The sequence below is a fragment of the Hippocampus bargibanti genome, linkage group LG02 (genome assembly GCF_051943395.1).
Source record: "Hippocampus bargibanti isolate YZ-2025 linkage group LG02, ASM5194339v1, whole genome shotgun sequence".
Taxonomy (NCBI): domain Eukaryota; kingdom Metazoa; phylum Chordata; class Actinopteri; order Syngnathiformes; family Syngnathidae; genus Hippocampus; species Hippocampus bargibanti.
The window spans coordinates 5914491-5936500 of NC_142735.1; the positions used below are offsets into that span (position 1 = coordinate 5914491).

Consider the following 22010-nt stretch of genomic DNA (forward strand, 5'->3'; position numbering starts at 1 on the left):
ATCTCAGACTCTTATTGTTCGGTCAATTTACGTTTCCACGTTTTCCCACCGAAAGGGATGCCAGAGAGACACACTGATACAACTCAACTCACTCTCGTTATTTATTGTTGGTAGACGAGCAGTGAAGTAGGTCATAAACCTACAAATAGAAACACAGGATATAAATGCAACTCATTCACAATCATTTCAATCACTACTTCGACATTATTTTAGTTTAAATCAACAGAAAGGTTGAACGTGGAAATGCAACATGTGGACTCACCGGCGGCGTGTCTCCCTTGGCTAACAAGAGCCACCTGGTTCAGACAGCATTTAACTCCACAGCCACACCCACTCACCGGCTGATCGGATTAACCCTTTCAAGTCTCTACTGCATGTAAAGCCAAGTTTAACATGTGATTTCCTTTTTTACACAACACTTATAAATTTTTCGAGGTCAGGGGTGAGAGATATGTCGATTGCGATCAACTCGTAGCTTGCAAACTGGTCCCATTTTGAGGGCTGTCGAGGGAAAATAAAAACAACCCCAACCATTTATCTGGATGTTTTGGTGCACGCTGCACCCTTAGCATCATATCAGTCTCACTTTCACAAAAAGCAAAATTAAAAAAAAGCAGGTCACCTTTTATCTACGGTGGCGCGTGACTTGCATCACTAGAAGTTGTTCACCGTCAGCAGTCTGCGAATGCAGCTTGCTATCAGAGCTGTTTCATTATATATTGTATTTTTATTATTGTCATTCAAGAGTTAGTTTCATGTGCAATTCACTGTAGTAGGCAATGCTAACCTGGAGTGCCCCGGGATGCGTTTGAAAATGGTACATGTGAGCTATGGTCGTTCACATGCTGCAAAAGTGTGTGCCATGACTCCACGTCAGATCTCTACTAAGACAGGCAGTGATTTGCTTCTTCACAAACTCCCAAACTTTTGTGTCCACTTTATTTTTCTATTTTGTTAATCTTAGGGGAAATTATGGCTGTTGCTCAATCGAGGTTATCATTAAGGGCATGGCAAAGATGAGAGCGTTGACATTTCTGAAAGCAATATAGATACATCTCTGTTCTTGGCTGTTCACCACAATAAGGAAACATCATCATTTAAGCATAATTGGGCCTCTGGTTTCACCCCTGCATCTTTTTAATCACCCAGCCCGAAATTCAGGTGAGCCGAGCTGACCGAAACTGATCAAAGGAAAGCCAACTTCCACACCCAAAGGTACATTTATTGTGTACCTCAGCCCTGTCATTGTGCTGCATGCAGGGAAGTCTTACCAGCAGCCGACCTTGAATTCACTTTCTGTGATGAAGATTTATGCCTGATCCGTAAGCTTTTTGTCTTGATGCCTTGTAGAATTCCATTGCGGTCTAAGAACACTGTTTGAAACTACACAGACCATCGAAATCCTCCTCCCTGGAAGGCCAATGTTGAGCGTGTCGACCTCTTAGTGCAGAAGTCATGGGTTCTATCTCCCTGGGCCTTGGGAGTGTTCTCCGGGTCCTCTGGTTTCATCCCGTGTTCCGAAAACATGCACGGAAGGTTGATTGAACACTCTAAATTGTGTTGAGGTGTGAATGTGAACACAATTTGTTGTTTGTTTCTGTGTGCCCTGTGATTGCCTGTCAACCAGTTCAGAATGTCCCCCTCCGACTTCCCGACGACGGCCGGGATAGGCTCAGCACCCTCCTCGACCCTCGTGAGGATTAAGCGGATTAAAAAAAAAATAATGAACAAATGAATGTTTTGGGCAACAGCAGGGGCAATGATGTATATTTAATCTGTGTGTATGTCATGCATATTAGCATATTTGTCAATAAAGCTGACTTTGACTCGAGATAGCTTCCAATCAGAGTGGCTCCAACTGAGATTAAAGTAAATAGTTCTAAACCAGGGGTCGGGAACCTTTTTGACTAAGAAATGTTTTTCAGTGAGAGCCACACATGCAAACAGTGCCAGTATCATCCAATCAAAATTGCGCTCTACGCCAACCTAGGTCAGTGTCATCCAATCAAAATTGCGCTTTTTCCGCCAACTGCAGCCCCAACAGGAAATGAATGGCGAAAAAACAACAATATGTATTTAGTTTTATCGGCGAGCCATATGCAATCATCAAAAGAGCCATATATGGCTCGCGAGCCATAGATTCCCGACCCCCGTTCTAAACAAAAGGTTGGTGCTGCATTGCCGTTTGTTACTTTGACGTTTTCTTTTTTTGGCAAAAGAACAATCAAGAACACATTTTAACTGATTCAGAAGTTATGGTTAAAAGGCAAACAAACATTGTTAGCTATTTCGCCTATGACTCACTGTCGTTGTGTGAACTGCAAATTCAGTCTTAGATTATTACCTTACATCCCATAGAATGAAGAGATGATTGAAAATTTAGTTTGAATATACTGCCCTGGGGTTGTCCCGCATTAGACACTCTGTTGTATTTAAATTAATCAAATGTACCCATAAATGAAAGTTAAACAAAAAAATGTAGCTTTTTCTCCGACCTGATCTGCTGGGGTTCAAAATGTGCCAAGCCAAGACCATATTGGTTATGTCAGCCATGCATATGTTAAGCAGACTTGCCGACCAAGTCATTACATTTTCTGATGGATGGGTAACACAAAAATACTAGCTCTCAGAATAGGAGGTTGGTTTGTGGTTTTACATGTTCTTCAGATTTCAGATTCCGACTGAATACTAACAGTCCCAACCAGATCAAGTAGTATATCGTTTTTATCATCTTTGACTATGGCATTATGATAATCTGAATTGACAGTGCACCGTGTCATTCCCAGTTGAGGCAAAAAAATGTCCCGGTATTCTGGAGTCTATCAACATCTTTTCAGTTTGTAGTCATTAAGATACATTGATGTTGGCAATGGAGGGAGAAAAAAAAGCTGTACAAGTGCAGCAGAGGTGCGCCTGGTGGGGGAATGGCTCCATCATTGTGGTTAGGGTTATTTATGAGATGGTATTTTACAAATGTGTGTGCATCAGATGGCTGGCTGTCAGTACAGAAAACTACATTTTTTTTCAGCAGAAGTGATTAAAATGATTGAGGACAGCGGTAAAGTCATTAATCTCTCAGTAAGGTGACAATGGACATTCTGTATGACGTCTGTTGTTGCCTCAGTACATGCGAGTGGTGGGGGGTGTCGCAAACTTGAAGTGGTGAAAAGGGAAAGGCATGGAGGCAAATATCCACACTGGGGCTGTGTTGTTGTTTTATCCATATCGGAACAAACAACCAAATGTTTATTATCCACGCTGCATTTTCACATGACCTTCTTCATAACAACTACCAAACCTTGCACAAATTTGTTTTCCTTGCAGCTATTCCATTATACACCATGCATTTAGATAATTTCGAGGCACGGGTGAGATATTTGTCGGATTGTAGTGATACACAATTGTCAAATATTGATATTGTTGCTCTCCAAGGTTGTACACAGACAGTTTTAACTAGTTCATAAAATGTGACATTTGGTATTGTAAACATTGAGGTCATGTCCATAAAGACATTGTGTATTTTTTTACTTTTCTTTGTGGTCTTACATTCACACGCGACTTACATTTTGGGCTTCTGAACACTGACTTTTTGGAAAACTCAATATTTTCTCAAATTGTGTGAAAAGTTACAGTATGAGAAAACTGTCAATTATTTTTGCATGACAGAACAGGTGGAATCATTTGCCTTTCATGCAATTGAATAATGATGCCAAACCTCAAACATACATCGGTCGAATTCAGTGTTCATTAATCATTCACCACAAAATAGCTGAAGTGGATTCAATGTGCTCACACTGGGTCTTGTACTACCTCCTGGTATAATGTGAACACAATGAGTTCATAACATGTTTCTTGGCAGTTTTGTGCCATACTTAAATGATCTTTTTTCCAAGAGGCCTTCACCACGGAAAAAAAAAATACAGAAAGTTGTTGTGTTATTGTTCACTTTAGTTTTTTTTGTTGTTGGGTCAGGCTGTCATGTCTTTGGCATGTTCATTGAAAAAAAAATATTATGGAGAATTAAATTAGCATGGGGTGCCTTGTGAAAATGTCAATTTGAAGTCCGTAGATACATGTTCAACACCCCACCCAGCTTCCCCCATCCGACCCTTCTTCCATCGTCCCATCAAGTGCTCTAATCTCTCGAATGCTATCGAGCCTCCCTGTTCCTCCCATGCCTTCAGGATTGGTTTCACACAGTGATCCCCTCACTGACCAGACAGGCGACTGAACAATTAACCTCGAAGGCTGACCTGAAATATCGCAGACCTTCTCACATAGCCATTCTTATTGGTCTCTAATAGATTTCCAACAGGGCGAGCTAAAAAAGCGGATTGAGTTTCACCTGGTCAGCCCTTAGGCTTTTTGAAGAAACACTGTTTGGCTTGGTATTCTTCCCTCGCTAAAGAGCGATACAATTGTGACGATTCGACAGGATGCCGTTTAAAGCGGGCCAGGTCGGTGAGTGCCAATGTGTTAATAATAGCGTAAGACACTGTGGCATACGACCAATTGTGGTGCAGATTCCTTCTCCATTCCCATCCTGTTAAAACCTTCCATTTCAGTTATGTTACTAATAGAACCAAAGCACTGTGATGGAACAAATTTGACTGAAACTGTATTCCTCATTAGATTGATTAGTCCCTGTGGTATTTACTGTCACAAGAGCTTCCAATACTGCATCTATCCAATTCCATGCATTTAAGTAATTCTCACTCACACAAATTCATTTATCAAAGTGAGGGTGCTATTTTTCGCTGCCTACATATTATGCTAATGTGTAGAAGTGCTCTCTGATTACATAGGTAGTTGAACATGTTCAAATTGAAGCCGGTAAGGTAATGGCTCAAACGACATACATTCCAACGTATCCACTAATCGATCTCCAGAGAGATAACATAATCCCTCAACAATATCTTCTTATCATATTACAAGTGAAGTCTGTGCAAAATGGGGGTGGGTAATGCTCACTATCCACAAATGAATAATCAGCCTACTAATGATCATTAATCTTTTTTAGGCTTCAAGGGAAACATAATGGCGTGAAGTAGCATCTGTGATACACGGCTGATGAGCGATGATCATTCCCTTTGAAGCTACATCTAGTTTATCCCCAAATTCTGTGCAAAACAATGGCTGATCAGATTTGGTTCCCCTCCCCTGGGCATTTTTTGCAATCAAGAACAGAATTTTCCACACTGTGCCATGAGGGTAACCACACTTTGTAATCTTTTGCTTGAAATGCTTTTGTCATAACCAGAGGGATCTTGTCGGGGCCAAATGAATGTCGGATGTCTTTTCAGTTGGCTGATTAGAGATTAGTCGTAATGCACAGCTCTATCTTCCTGTCTACAAAGGTGATACACTTTGCAAAAGATGAGGCACCCTTATCTCCCCCACTTTACTGGTCGCCCCTCACCAATCTATTACCGCAATACCTTGTTGTCACTCTCTCATCTCGGCCGTCCAGGCTCTTATCTCCATCCTGCTCCCTCACAATGACTAAGCCCTAAAGATACTCTGCACCACTTCCCCAGGCTTCCAAAGGGTGGTGGTATTACCAGAGCAGCTATACACAAGGTGCATGTTCCTCAGAGACATCCCTCACAATAATTTTTTTTGTCTCATTGACATTAAGTTCATCCATAAGATCAAACCGATGTTGTCATATGATACAATGGCTGAGTAAACGGTTCTGCTTGCAACTGAATAGCTTTTGAACGACATGTGTGGCAATGTGGTGGTAATATTTTACATCAGGAGCCCCATCAGTTCCTTTCCATGGGTATCCTCATGCCACCGGAAACTCACCTGGTAGCAGTGAAGATGGTGGGAGTGAGGATTGTGCACCCACACCCTCACCTTCATCTCTACCTTTGCACAAGCATTTTGCCCCAATCCCAATCTTCTTGCCTCAACCAGAATTTTGCAATGTTTGAACAATTACTTTAGCAATTGTAGCCGGTGTAATTATTCAGCATAGCACATGTAATTAAACATATGTTTTCTTATTGTACTGTCTGCATTTCCTACAATAAAGGTAAAAACATTAAGGGTTAAGTCATCTCATGCCAGCCATTACAAAAATAAAAATCCTTGAATCCTGTGACTCAGCTACAACGAGCAGAGACGTTTTAGCTGTAATAATGTTAGAGAGTGCTCCAGTCACACTGTTAAGATGACGTTCTGGGATGTGCTCAAAGCCAACAAAACACTTTTTCATGACAGACCTCGACCCATCAAGCAAATAACAATGATTTTCCCACACAGTGACATGTTTCTGTCATGGGGGAATGTGAATATAATTGGCGGGGGAAACTAGAGTTTAAATGTTATTTTATTTATATCTTTTTTTCCAATATCACTGACAGTTCTGCTATCTCTTCTTCATGGGGGTCATAGGCAGGTTGGGGTGGATGTGAGAGGTGGGCAGCTGGTGAGGCTATAATTCATGGGTTTGTCTGTGTTTTCCCTCTTCGTGGCGGAGAAGGAGCTTGTAGCAAGGCGGCGCTCCGTGAAGGGGTGTGTGTGTGTGTGTGTGGGGGGGGGGGGGGGTTTAGTGGTAGCATTGATTTTATAAAAGGTTGCTCAGTGGGTGGGCTAGCTAGGTCTGTCAGCATTAGCCTGCAGTAAACACATCATCAAGCCAATTGTGTCTTTGCTTCGCCATTAATTTTCTTCAAGTTTGTTTTTTTATTTTGGTTGGCGCTCGGTGCATTTGCCTCAAGGCTTTTATTTTTAGGCATCCAACAAAATCTATCATTTGATTGAGTTTGAGATGTTAGCACCACTTGACAGTGTTGTACATACCACACAGAGATGAAAGTTACGAAACGGAAACAGTGCTCCTGAAAGACACCTCAATTGACAGGTTTGCTGGCTTCTTTTTACAAAAGGTTACGCTTACAGAAAATGACGTGCATCACAACCATGCAACACACGTTAATATTATAGGAGTGGGGAAGCGATTCAGAGAGTGCCACTGATATATTAGCAAGCAAGTTAGTGCTCGGGTGCTGGTGTTCCTGAGAATTTATTAAGATTTCCTGATTTCCTTTGCCGCTGAAAGTCAACTTAATGGCCTGACCAGGGTGTGGAAAATATGAGGCTGAACTAGAATGATTGGATGGATGATGGGTGGATAGAAATATATTTGCCGTACGTACCTTCGTGCGTAGATGTTTTTTTTCCATGTTACATTTTTTTTATATAAATTCATGTTGTAGACTGGCTGCACAACATACCACACAGACTCATATCCAGAGGCGTGGTGTATCTAAGGCGTCATTGCTCTTCATTCGAGTGTGCAGTTTGACGTTGTTGGAGACACATTTACTGCCCACCATCATGGGGCTTTTTTCTTGGTGGTAGATCAATCATTTCCAAGTATAATATATTTATTTGCATATGTATTAATCAGGAGTTTTCATGTCTGTTTGAAGACAGCTACCGTGCACATGCATCTTTTCACATCCCAATTTCCTGTTTGTTGTTATTCATTCAGCACTTGTCATTGGTAAAATCCGAGTATACATCTCGCTTTTATCCCAATCGGATTTTGTGACAGCGCCCTCTGTCCATCTGACACAACACGAGAAAAAAAAGAGAAAGAAAAGAATAATCCCAGGATGATCGTTTTATCTCACTTGTGATTGTCAGATAATTATCAGTTAATTATTGAGAGCCTTAAATTAATTGGCTAAAAATAGCTTTTGTGCCTGGGTGTTGCCAACGGAGACAGCTCCAATATTCATTTCCCCACTCATCTTCGCCTCTTGCGCTTAATCTTTGTCAGGTGCCGACATCAATGTAATCTAATAAAGAAGGAGCTGATCCCCTCTGTACAATAAGTCTAATTAGTTAGCCATCATCACATATTGTTTGAATTTCCCCATGACGTGTTTCTTCCTTTCTGCCAATTATGAGAGCGAAGTGCATGTCCACTCCAATCGTTCATTGAGCTCCATGGATATAAAATAACATCTTTTTTCCTGAGGCTGCACTTTTGTACTCTTAATAGGCCAGAGTCTGCTGAGAAACGCCCACTAGCTCATTTCACAGGCCACTGTGTCTATTGATAATGTTATCAGTGTTGTGTTAATACCACACTTAAAAAGTGCATCACATCTGGCCTTAACTTCTCAGTTGACTCACAGGACACTTCATTAAGCTAGAACGAGAAATGTCCTGCAAGTGCATAATGGGATTCATTAGCTTCAGGAATCGAAATGTGGCATTTACTTATTTATTTATTTATTTCAGATCTCTGCCCATAGACATGCATCAACACACACACACACACACACACACACACACACACACACACACACACACACACACACACACACACACACACACACACACACACACACACACACATTCAAGAGCAAGGGACAAATAGCGTGGGCTGACATGCCCAATGAGTTTATGCTGTGGTAATGACAAGTTGAAATGACTATTGAAAGAAGCTGCACTGCAGGGCCACTGGTCCTGCCCCAGAATGTGATCAATAGACTTTCTATATTCCTTGTGTCTGTCTCGCTTTAGTTTCCCATCTTTCTTCTATCACCGCTCCCAAGGCTCCTTTCAGAGCAAACAGTGGTTGCCATCGATGAAGGAAATCGAATCATACTGCATGGCTCTATAGACTTTAAACCAGGGATCTCCAACCTCAATCCTCTAGGGCCCCTGTCCCTGCCTTTTTCCAGCTTTCCCAAGAACAACACACCTGATTAAAATAATCATGATTGTTGTAATGCTGCTTCGGAGCTGGTTTATGAGATGATCTCCTTAATCACGTGTGTTGCTGTCAGGAGAGCTGGAAAGCAAGCAGGGTAGAAGCCCCCCAGCCCCGGATTTGGGCATGCCTGCTTTACCCAATAAACATACTCAGTAAAAGACTTGGAAACTGAAAATGTGAACTTGAGACGCAAATACAGTAAAGTCTCGTTATATCGATATTCAAGGGAGTCCGAAAAATATCGATATAACCGGGACTATCGATATATCCGACCCTGTTTGCATGTAATTTTCTCCGTGCGTGCATAGAAATAGTATCGATATAACCGGGACTATCGATATATCCGATATCGATATAACGAGACTTTACTGTATATATTTTTTTCTGCCGTGCTGCTGTAATGGTTCTCACAAGATTCATTTTGATAAGCCCATAAAATGTTAACTTTGAGGAACTGCTTTTATGCACAAAATATGATTGTTGTAGTCATAGTAGTACTTCAGAGGTTATAGAAAAATGTTACAGAACAATAAGGTAGCCGATCTGTAGTTGCCAGGGTAACAGCAGAACCAACACTCTCCTGATTATGGTGTTGTCCCGTCCAAGTGACATTGTTAATGTGTGCTTGTTATTTTAAGGTGAGATGATTACATCATGTCACTTTAAGTTAATCACAATGGTCATATGAAACATCAAAGGGTTCAATTGGTGGTGACATGTCTATTGTGAATAGCATGTAAATCCCTCTCACCTTTAAGTGATGAAATGTTGTTTACGAGATTAGCCAGTGTACGTATTAAATGACACGCATGGCGCCCGAGTGCTTGTCACTTGAAGGGTTCACGCGTGACACGGACGACGGGGATTGATGTTTACTGATTAAATCCGCGTCGGCAGCTGCAAGAGACTTGACCTTTTTAAGATTTGACAAGTCCAAGTGTTGTATTGGCACTGTCGTGTATGTGCCTGAATGTGGAAATGACACGGAAGGCACAGGCCAGGGACAGCAATGCGTGAGTGGGGTGAAAACACGCATGAAAGGTATAGGGATGTGTCGAAGATATAACCACCTCTCGCGCTTTCTCCTTTTCTAAGTTCACCACTCAACAGGTCATTCCCAAGGTTTTAATCCCCTCATATCTAATTGATATGCCCTATCTCCTCTTATCACATGTAGTCATTATTGAATGATTCCAATGGTGGCTAGGTGGAGTAGTGAGTAGCTTTGAATGTTAAGGCAGAAGCGACCTTCCTCAATAGGCATAAATATTTCACGGAGTGGAATACATTGGCTAGCAGACTGTGAAACCGACTGGCTCGCTGCGTTTTGGTTGGATAACAAAACAATCGATAATAGGAAAAGTCAATAAAGGTCTCATCTTGCTGGAAAAAAATAAAGAATAAGAATGAGTTGGAGACATACTTGTCTAGTAGTGTGAATGCATCAATATGTGAAGTGACAGTTCAGCCCAAACACATTCATAATTTCATACCCTTTCTAAAGTCATGTTTGGGCCCCACTGCTCGAGAGTGTCAGTGAGGATATTTGGAGCAGTGATGTATCGTGATTTTCAAAAGATAACTGTTTCGTGACAGCAAGAAAATAGCCATTATGTAACCAAAATGTAACTCCCAACATGTCCAGAGTGGGAATACATTACCAGAAGGAAACGATTGAGCATTTGAGAGACTGAAGCATAATAGTTTCTGAAAAATTACAAAGAGTCCTTTGGCAACATAAAATTCCTACTTATTTCAAACCGATAAACACGTTAAGGCAAAAATTAGTGCATCCAAAAGATAGGCTACCAAATGAAAAACAAAGTAATGTAGTTTATTCCATACATTGTAAGAATGAAAATTGTAAAGAGCAGTACATTGGGGAGACTCAACAAATTCTCAAAAAAATACTTTATCAACATCGCAGGGATAATACTAGTGGGCCTCAATCGGCAGTACATTTGCACCTAAAAGCTAGCAATCACTCATTTGACGACAATGAGGTTAAAATCTTAGCGAAAGAACATAGATGGTTTGAAAGGGGGGTAAAAGAGGCGATTCTTATAAAACAACAAAATCCTTCATTAAACCGGTCTGGTGGTGTGAGGTTCAATTTGGATCGTTCATACAATAGCCTGCTCAGGCAAAACAGGTTAGGCAACTTTCGCAATGCTGATGAGGGTCGTTATGCTGATGAGGTGATACCGGGGGGAGTGGGTGTAATAGGCCAATCGTTAGTCAGGAATGTAGGAACAATCAGTGGGGCCACAGGGGGGGGTCCCGCGCCCCCCCCCAACCTGAGAGTAGGGACCTATCATAGCTGTGTCCGGCGCCACCAGGTCTGGACATTAGGGATATATAAATGGGGCCGATACGACCAGTCAGACTTTAGTTCACTGACAAAGCCTCTTGGATAGGAGGCGAAACGTCCGAAACCTTCACTTTTGTACAGATGACGGCTGAAGAAACCTTCTCATCGATGGACCACTCCTGTACGACTGAGAGCTTACACAGACTGAAGCATAAAGTACACTAAAGCTCTGCATTAATTACAAATCATGAAGAGGGTGGCTTCTCCTAATCACCATCACCCCGGTTGCAGCCTCTGTAATCCCACACTGTATTGTGTGAGGATGGGTGATCAAACTGGAGCTTTGTGCCGATTGATTGTCATCGAAGTTGATGTGATGAATTTGGACCAACTCCAGCAATATGCACGCTGTTGCCTCACTGAGGCATTCATGTTTTTGCAGAATTCAATCATCTATAGTATACGAGCCTGATTTGAATTACTGTATCAGCAACATAAAAAACTCCATTGTTCATATTTTGAGTTGATCTAAAGAACACATATACAAAACAATATTTCCATCCATCCATCCATCTTCTGCCGCTTATCCGGGATCGGGTCGCGGGGGCAGCAGCTTCAGTAGGGAAGCCCAGACTTCCCTGTCCCCAGCCACTTCTTCTAGCTCGTCCTGGCGGATCCCGAGGCGTTCCCATGCCAGCTGGGAGACATAGTCTCTCCAGCGTGTTCTGGGTCGTCCCCGGGGTCTCCTGCCAGTGGGGCATGCCCGGAACACCTCACGAGGGAGGTGTCCCGGGGGCATCCTAATCAGATGCCCGAGCCACCTCATCTGGCTCCTCTCGATGTGGAGGAGAAGCGGCTCAACTTTGAGCCCCTCCCGGATGACCGAGCTTCTCACCTTATCTCTAAGGGAGAGCCCGGACACCCGACGGAGAAAGCTCATTTCGGCCGCTTGCATCCGGGATCTCGTTCTTTCGGACACAACCCATAGCTCGTGACCATAGATGAGGGTTGGGACGTAGATCGACCGGTAGATTGAAAGCTTTGCTTTTTGGCTCAGCTCCTTCTTCACTACGACAGATCGGTACAAAGTCCGCATCACGGCAGACGCCGCACCGATCCGCCTGTCAACCTCTCGCTCCCTTACACCCTCACTCGTGAACAAGACACCCAGATACTTAAACTCCTCCACTTGAGGCAAAATCTACTTCCCGACCCGGAGAGGGCACTCCACCCTTTTCCGACTGAGAACCATTGTCTCAGATTTGGAGGTGCTGATTCTCATCCCAGCCGCTTCACATTCGGCTGCGAAACGCTCAAGCGAGAGTTGGAGAGCTCCACTTGAAGGCCCCAACAGTACAACATCATCTGCAAAAAGCAGAGATGCTATACTGAGGCCACCAAAACGGAAACCTTCAACGCTTCGGCTGCCCCTAGAAATTCTGTCCATAAAGGTTATGAAGAGAATCGGTGACAAAGGGCAGCCTTGGCGGAGCCCAACCCTCACTGGAAACGATTCCAACTTACTGCCGGCAATGCGAACTCTGACATCGGTCATATAGGGACCGAACGGCCCGTATCAGCCGCTCCTGTACCACATACTCCCGAAGTACCCTCCACAGAACTCCACGAGGGACACGGTCAAACGCTTTCTCCAAGTCCACAAAACACCTGTAGAGTGGTTGGGCGAATTCCCATGCGCCCTCGAGGACCCTGCTAAGGGTGTAGAGCTGGTCCACTGTTCCGCGGCCGGGACGAAAACCACACTGTTCCTCCTCAATCTGAGGCTCGACTTTCCGACGGACCTGCCCCTCTAGGACCCCTGAATAGACCTTTCCAGTGAGGCTGAGGAGAGCCTTTAGGAACTCCGGTCGGATCTCATCCACCCCCGGGGCCTTGCCACCGAGGAGCTTTTTAACCACCTCGGTGACTTCAGTCACAAGGATCGGAGGGCCCACCTCAGAGTCCCCAGACACTGCTTCCTCCAAGGAAGGCGTGTTGGTGGAGTTGAGGAGGTCTTCGAAGTACTCTGCCCACCGGTTCACGACGTCTCAAGTCGAAGTCAGCAGCGCCCCACTCTCACTGTACACAGTGTTAGTGGTGCACTGCTTTCCCCTCCTGAGACGCCGGATGGTGGACCAGAATTTCCTCGAAGCGGTCCGGAAGTCGGCTTCCATGGCCTCACCGAACTCTTCCCATGCCCGTGTCTTTGCCTCGGCGACCACCGAGGCTGCATTCCGCTTGGCTAGTCGATACGTGTCAGCTGTCTCAGGAGTCCCACAGGCTATATAAGCCCGTTAGGACTCCTTCTTCAGCTTTACGGCATCCCTTACTACTGGTGTCCACCAGCGAGTACGGGGATTGCCGCCACAACAGGCACCAACCACCTTACGGCCGCAACTCTGATTTGCCGCCTCAGCAAGGGAGGTCTGGAACATGGTCCATTCGGACTCAATGTCCCCCACCTCCCCCGGGACATGTGTATAGTTCTGCCGGAGGTGGGAGTTGAAACTCTTTCTGACAGGGGATTCTGCCAGACGTTCCCACCAAACCCTCACAACACGTTTGGGTCTTCCAGGTCGGACTGGCATCTTCCCCCGCCAACGGAGCCTACTCACCACCAGGTGGTGATCAGTTGACAGCTCCGCCCCTCTCTTCACTCGAGTGTCCAAAACATGAGGCCGCAAATCCGATGATACAAGTACAAAGTCAATCATCGAACTGCGACCAAGGGTGTCCTGGTGCCACGTGCACATATGGATACCCCTATGTTTGAATAAAGTGTTTGTTATAGACAATCCGTGTTGAGCACAGAAGTCCAATAACAAAATACCACTCCTGTTCTGATCGGGGGGGGGGGGGATTCCTCCCAATCACGCCCTTCCAGGTCCCACTGTCATTGCCCACATGAGCATTGAAATCGCCCAGCAGAACAAGGGAGTCCCCAGGGGGAGCGCTCTCCAGCACACCACCTAAGGTCTCCAAAAAGGATGGGTACACTGAACTTCTGTTTGGTGCATATGCACAGACAACAGTCAGAACCCGTCCCCCCACCTGAAGGCGGAGGGAAGCAACCCTTTCGTCTACTGGGGTGAATCCCAATGTACAGGCGGTGAGTCGGGGGGCAATAAGTATGCCAACACCTGCTCTACGCCTCTCACCGTGGGCAACTCCAGAGTGGAAGAGAGTCCAACCCCTCTCGAGAGGGCTGGTACCGGAACCAAGGCTGTGTGTGGAGGCAAGCCCAACTATGTCTAGTCGGAACTTTTCAACCTCGTGCACCAGCTCAGGCTCCTTGCCTGTAAGAGAGGTGACATTCCACGTCCCCAGAGCTAGCTTCTGCAGTCGAGGGTCGGACCGCCAGGGTCCCCGCCTTTGGCTGCTGCCCAGCTCACATTGCACCCGACCCCTCTGGCCCCTCCCATGGGTGGTGAGCCCTTGAGAAGGGGGACCCACGTTTCCTCTTCGGGCTGAGCCCGACCGGGCCCCATGGGTGTAGGCCCGGCCACCAGGCGCTCGCCAACGAGCCCCATCTCCAGGCCCGGCTCCAGAGAGAGGCCCCGGTGACCCGCGTCCGGGCAAGGGAAAACCAATCCCATTTGTCTTTTTCATCATATGGGGTCTTCTGAGTCATACTTTGTCTGGTCCCTCACCCAGGACCTGTTTGCCATGGGTGACCCTACCAGGGGCATGAAGCCCCAGACAACCTAACTCCTAGGATCATTGGGACACACAAACCCCTCCACCACGGTAAGGTGACCACTCATGGAGGGGCAAAATTTTGACATTCAAAACAATATTTGAATGTCAAAATTGAGTTGAACAGCTCATTTTCGAACATTTTGAACACATTTATAATTTCAATAGTAGTGACACAGTTGCATTCTCGTAAGGTTGTAACATTCTAATGGATATTATTTTTCAATCAAATGTAATTAAACCTTGACAAATAAATCATATTAAGTGAAGTATTTTTTTTTAATTTATGTAAAGCACATTTATGGGTGAAATGCACTACATAAATAAACCAGTTTTGTTGTGCCTTTATATTTAAAAAAAAACTGTATATCTCGCTACAACACGTAAAACTTCATGCAAAATCAGACAGGCAATGTTTAATTGAACCTCATAAAAATAAAAGAGCTGCTTATATTAGCTATGTTCCAGTATAATGTAACTGCAGTAATAGGCTGAAATTGCTTGTTTCACTGAAAAAAAAAAAAAAAAAAGTAGTTTTTCATGACCAGGAAGATTTATAATGAGGTTGTATTGGTTCAAATTTCAATACATATTTTGATGAAGGATGTACAATTATGCTTACTGGTAGTTATATGCATAACAAAGTAGGCTATGCAGCCTTGAAACACGAATTCCAGTGCATAGAGCATTGGGAACAGCAGCATCCTCTTTCCGTTCACTTCAACATCAGGTCACAACCCAAATTCCGGAATGTGGCCGTTTGCCTAATAACTTGTGACAGCTCCAGTGTCAACGCTGTGCTCCCCACGCTGGACGCTGTCAGCCTCTTTTCTGCCTGCCCTGCAGAGCTCGCTCTCCTTGTCCCACAAACACGAGCACATGGCAAATCCTATCTGAATCTATGTGAGGCTAACCACACTGTATTAATGAAATGGCTCCCTTTGTCTTCCTTTATCTTGAATCACCACTGCTGCTTGAGTCACCTGAAATTTCTCACCCTTTCGCTCGTCTCTCCGCATCCGCTCACCAATTTCACGTGCACCTGTGTCGTTCGGCCATTCTCTGTCAGTGGGTAGCCTCGATGTAATTTGGCCCACAGGGGCTGTTTGGCAGTCGGCGTAAGGCTAAAGGGAGCAGCCATGCTTTAAGCAGGCTTAGTGCAGCACGATGGATAGGGGGCCCAGCCAGCACGCAGCAAAAACATTAAATAAACATTAATGCAACTAGGTTGACGAGATTTATTTCAGAGGCATCTGGCCCCAATGTTTTTTATTCTTTCTTTTTTTATATGGCACTAAAAAAATCACTAATTCATGTAGGTAACAGAAGCCAGAGAGGTGGCTGCTTCCAAAGAGCGCTCCAATTGGTGTTTGAAATTGAAAACGTACATTGGACTTGGATGTATTGATGTTGTGAATTGCCTTAATCAATGTTTACTAACTAACTTAGTGCATGTCAACGTATGAGATTAAACAGTCAAATTTGGACATGCCACTAAATCTTTATTTCTACATTGACCATACAACAAATTGACTCCGGACAGTCAAGTGAGACCCACATAATATTTATACACGGGACATTTTAATTTTTGGCAATTTTCGCATAGTTGCTGTCATACCACTCCGTAAATGTGAGTATCTGCGTGTTGGAATGCATGAGCAAATCCAGAAAATCCCTTATGTACTTTTTGCAACCATTAACCTTTTTTGTTGTTTTTTTTCTCCCCAAGGAATTCCGTCATGCTGCCCTTCACTGTCTGTTTGCTTGATCTAGAAAGCTTTCAAATGAAGGTCAAGGGAGGTGTACCAAGAAAGAAAGAAAAGTGCCTGATAGAAGCAGGGATGATAAATCATGTCCGGAGAAGCAGGGGTACTTTTCACTCACCTGGAATGTACCATCCTGTGCTAGGGTGGTTTGCAAGATATAATCCAGGCAACCTGCACTCCCCTTTTATGCATGAAAACGAATGTAACATACATCACAAAGCTCATTTAAGTCCTCAGATATAACACAGGCACATTTGTGAATGAGTTTTGTAAAATATTTAAAAACACATGGGACTCAACTCATTTACTTCATGAAGTGATACATGGTCAAGATGACTGTAACCTCACCATTCTGGTCAAAAGTCATCCAAACACATGCTGATAATTACCATAATTCATATTGCGTAGGTTTGTGTTTCCATGCATAAAATGCAAGGTCGGCTACTACTGTATGTGATCATGTAATGTTCGACAAAAAATCCTGGCGGATCTGTTTGGAAAGCGTTCTCCACGTTTCCACTTAACATCTGTGACTTGTGGAGCTTTGCTTGCAGCTGCTTTTTAATGAAGTAATTTCTGCTTCTGCAATGCTACACAACGTACACTGCAATTGCAGTACATTTCAGGAGGCTTCTTCCGTTTGTTGGGAAACAAGCCTGTTGTGTTCACTCCCACAATGTCACAAATACCCCTTTGTATCATCCCCTATCAATGAAAATGCCAAAAACGCAAATGTACACAGTTAGACTGTACTTTGGGCTGTACTTGCATTGGGCACGAAAATAGTACACTCAGACTCACTCCCTCACCGGATGCAAATCTAACCCATGCTGCAAGGAATTCAGGCCCTGGACACCACAACATCATCAATGACGTACATTGCTCAAAATAATAGCAGTCGAGTGCAGCGCAAAGGTCCCGGGCTGCAATAGCACTTGTCAAGTTGCCAATGCAATACAGATGTGAAGCACTTCTCAAAAAGAGTGGATTGAATTCACGGATGATCAGAATCTTCCATTTTGTGGAATGGAATAATGAATCTGTCGCGCGGGGGCTTGTTTTTAGCAAGAGTGCCTCACACTTCTTCGGTTTTAGCTTTGAATTTCGGCTCTGGCCTTTCCATTGCTCATGCAGACCAAGTGTGTTTTAACACTGCTGTTACTTTGAACACCGTAGCCCCACGTGTAGCAGGGACATTTTGATTACGTCCGTAGGTTGCATCGAATGAATAATTACATTGCCATGATACTTTTATCAGATCTACATTCGTACCTGATCATAGTGATGATCTTTGAGCCTTCCCTCTACTGTTTGCGGCCGTTCACTTTGAGATCGATAAAAAGGTTTCTTCAGCCGTCATCTGTACTTTTTTTGAAAAATCCTTTTCCTCGATGGACCACTCCTGTACGACTGAGAGCTTACACAGACGTTCCCAGTGTCCAAGCACGAGTCTCACCGAGGTCAGGTGGCTGCTGCGATAATGCTTAACTGATGTTGGCTGTCAATAGCCGTTCACCAGGAGAAAAGTGGTGCGCCTGTTCAGTAAATTACACAGTGCGTCATGAGCGGCCGGGTTCAAAACAACCTGACCCTGCTGTTGTTGGGAGAAACAATAGAACAATGACTCCAATAAGCTCCTGCTGCTGCCGTGTGTGTCTTGCCGCTGACTGCAACACACCCTTACCAATGGCGCAATGCTGCGGCTATTAGCTCGCTATGCCATTGACTGCAAAGTATGATGGAAGGGTGATTGTTATAATGTTCGAGTGTCTTTGTTTTTTATACGCCCAATCGCTGCTGACCTTGACGCAGTTACACTGACTCGCTGCTGACCTTGACACACACACACACACACACACACACTTCAAATTGATGGTAGCCATGTCATACTCGTTCTACTGGAATATATCGCGATTTAGAACTCAAGAAACAGTTTGGTGTGAAACATGCCACATATTGTTTAACACAGTTGTCTCAGAAGTCATTATTTGAATAAGCTGTTTTGTGGCTTTTAGCGACTGCATTTACCTTGGGGCAGATGCATTCACAGTAGAAGAGACTCCAGCATTTACTGCTTTTGTCATGCATATGTTTGTGTCTTGATAATTGCAGATGATAACCAACAATTCTGTAAATGACTGAGAAGCATAACTTTTTTTTACTCATGCCATCAAATGATATTCACTTCTCGTGATAGCTGCTTAGCCGTTGACTGCTTAGCTGATATGTGTTGTGTTGTAATAGTAAGAGTTTCATGTGGGATGGTTTGAGGATTTACATAAAAAAAAAAATGTAAGCTTGTTTTTACTTATGCAGCATTTAATGTCCAACTATCGTAACACTCACTTTTATTTAAGTGAGTTTGGCGGCAGTCAAGTCCACATTGTGCCTTTTTTTTTCCTTAACCATGTCCCTCTCACGGCTTCTGCAAGCATGCGCGGGAGCAGTACGAGAAGCTGTCCATCATGCACAAGAACATGCAGAAGCTCTACGAGAACACGGGTAGTTATTTTGCCTTCGACCCTCAAGTCCTCAGCGTGGAGGACTTCTTCGGAGACCTGTCCAACTTCCGGACACTCTTTTTGGTGAGTAAACAATATATCAAAATTTTTGACAACTTTCCTTCCTCAGTACATGAAAACAGTATTTGATAGAAGGCATTGTTTAATCATTATATTATGCTTATGATGATGATACATTACCTCAGTGTATTCTTTTGATATTTTATTTGTAAAACAATCTTCCAAATGTATTGTTTTCCAGCCACATGGCAACAAGAACTTTGGGTGCATGTGCAAACTCACAGATTCCAACCAACACTCCACACCTTTAACCAATTTTTCCCATAAAATTCAAGCAGTAGCGCAAGTAGGTAGTGGAAAATGGTATAGCTCTGACAGACTTCAAAGGCTATGTTGCACGACCACCGTAGCATATAAATAATCAGATGAATTGAAGAATATGAGCATGTTCTTTGAATATGGCACATTTTAAAACAGTTTCTTCACGTCACGTCTTTGTGTTAGTGTTATTATTGCCTTTTATTTGACATTAACCATAATGAAGAGCATCAAAGATTCTTCCAGAAATTGTCCTATTCTATCTGTTTTAGTCACTAAACGCCGACTGGCCTCTCTTTGCAGCGAAAGAGTAAGCTTTTATTCTTCTCACAATGGGGGAAATTCAGGTTATTGCAGCAGCAACACCAAAGAGTAATAATAAATATGAAAACAAATACCTGTGTTTTCAATGTACAACATGAGGCACTGGGATTCAAATAAATAATAGGCAGTGCAGGAGGAAAATATTTTGTTGTACTAAGGTAAATAGTACATCATTGCAGAGCAATAACAACAAGAGAAAGCACAATAATGACTCCCTTGGCTGATGAGTAGATTAAACTAATATTTGATCTCCTCAATGCCATTGGCAGCCTCCCAAAATTGTCTGGAAGGAAGCAATGGCGTCCACAAGGCAATCTCCCATGCTGTCTTTACTCCCCACTAAGAACACCAAGGTCGTCTTGTCTGAATCAGTCTCCTTTGTTCGCTCTGATCCCCATCTGAGACCAACTTTTCATCTTCCCGCCCTCCTCCAATTCCCCTCTCCACCATCAAAGTGTAACTGCACACAACACTCTGCTCCCTCCAGGTTTCCCGTGTTGCACGTCTCTAAAAGAGGCATCCACCCAAGAAAATAAATTATTCTCTCAAGCAAATAGCTGCATATGAATATTTTATTACTGATTTCAACTTCCCTGCTATGTGTGGAGGGGGTGAATGGGGGCTGGGAAGGTTACAGTGTGACTAAAATAGGGGCAACATGTTGCTCATAAGGTAATGGATTTATTTTAGAAGAACAAAAAAACAAGTTACAACAACAGTTTTCATCAGCCTCTCCTCTCTCTCTGACAAAGTCACTGATGATGCAGTGGTGCACTTGGTATACTTGTGTGTGGGTGCTATGGGATGAGTTCCCACTCAGTGACGGTGTGGATACGGGTGTGAATCGTCATTTGTCTCTTATTTGTCTCCTTTGACTGACAGGCAACCGGTTTAGGGCGTAGTTTGCCTTCCGGGACGGGCTGGGCCCTTCTCCAGGATGGATATAGACACATTTAAATGATGAAATAAAACAAATGAATCATTAAATGTAATGTAAAAAATGTACATAATTTTATTGAATAGTTAAAATACAAAAAAACGAGTAAAAATGTTTCTGTAAAAAAATTAGGTCAAGTTATAAAAATGGGCACCATTTATTTATGAAATAAAACAGAAAGAATAAATGTGTTTTATCCTAACAATTATTTATGGCACGTGACATGCTGCAGTCATAAACGATATGAGGGGGGAGTGAACATAATGGTGACTGCCCTGGAGCAGTCGCCTTTTGCTCAATTTTATTCAGGCTTTTCTTTGGAAATGACAAAAAGCCTGATCTCTCCTACCATCCTTCTTGGTTCCGAAAAGACATTTTTGTATTTTGTTTGTGCGCGAAGCTGTTTTTGAAATCATCTCGTTCCATCGTCAAGCCAAATCCTGATTGACAGACTGCCGATCGAGTGGCTCACCCTACCAGAATGCTTTTTGAATCTGAATATATTTTTCTCCTGCAAAAGGTGAAAATCAAAAGCGTGAATGCCAAAAGTGGACTCCTGGGATAAAACATTCCCAATAGGTTCTGACAGTCGTTCAAAATTGCTCCTGATGGGCATGAGTCATTCCAGCATTGACACTGTAGTCCTCATAAAAGCGAATGTAACCAATAATAGACTCTATTAACTTGATTTTCCTGCTGTTTCATGTTGCCGTCATCCTTCGCTGTGCGGCCAGAGAATTATTTATTTTGTGTGTGTGCGCACACCCACACACAAATTTGTTCATTTAATGTGTCTGCCATATTCAGGAAGCGAGCGAATTGCAGTGGTGAGGTCTGCATGAGTAATCCTGACCAGGAGCATTGGGGATGAGGATTTTTTTTTCCATTAATGAGTTATCAAAGCACAGCAGATGGGCTGGGATGAGTAAACAGCCTTTCTTGTTAATTGAATGACTTTCAAATAAGTCCAAAAGAACCAGAGTGAGTTTGCAAAGTAGCGCGTTTGAGCATCTCACACAGATTAGAATGATGATTTCTATGTTTCATGTCTCCAATTTATGCTCCTTTCCGTGCTGAGCCAGTCATTTGAAAGCTGACATATTCTTTCCCAATATGACACATTGTGATGATATACCTCATTGCATTGAAGATGATGTTTTCACTTACACAGACATGCATGCAATGGACCTAGTGTGCGCTCACACACACACACACACACACACACACACACACACACACACGCACCCGCAGACAAACACACACACATAAACACAAACATATTTCAATATATCTACCCTATCATCATCACATCTGTGATACAGTATATCACCTCTATAAGATTTTACACACACACACACACACACACACACACACACACACACACACACACACACAC

At 43.5% G+C, this 22010-nt stretch overlaps 1 protein-coding gene across 7 annotated transcripts in view; it reads left to right on the forward strand.

Moving 5' to 3' along the window:
• The window catches only part of diaph2 (diaphanous related formin 2), a 371573-nt gene that overhangs the window by 262288 nt on the left and 87275 nt on the right, over positions 1–22010 (forward strand). For all 7 annotated transcript variants that reach the window (XM_089022057.1, XM_089022075.1, XM_089022097.1 and 4 more), the window contains one exon: positions 18934–19098. In XM_089022057.1, the coding sequence (XP_088878183.1) occupies positions 18934–19098 (165 nt within the window). The remainder of the gene's footprint in view (positions 1–18933; positions 19099–22010) is intronic.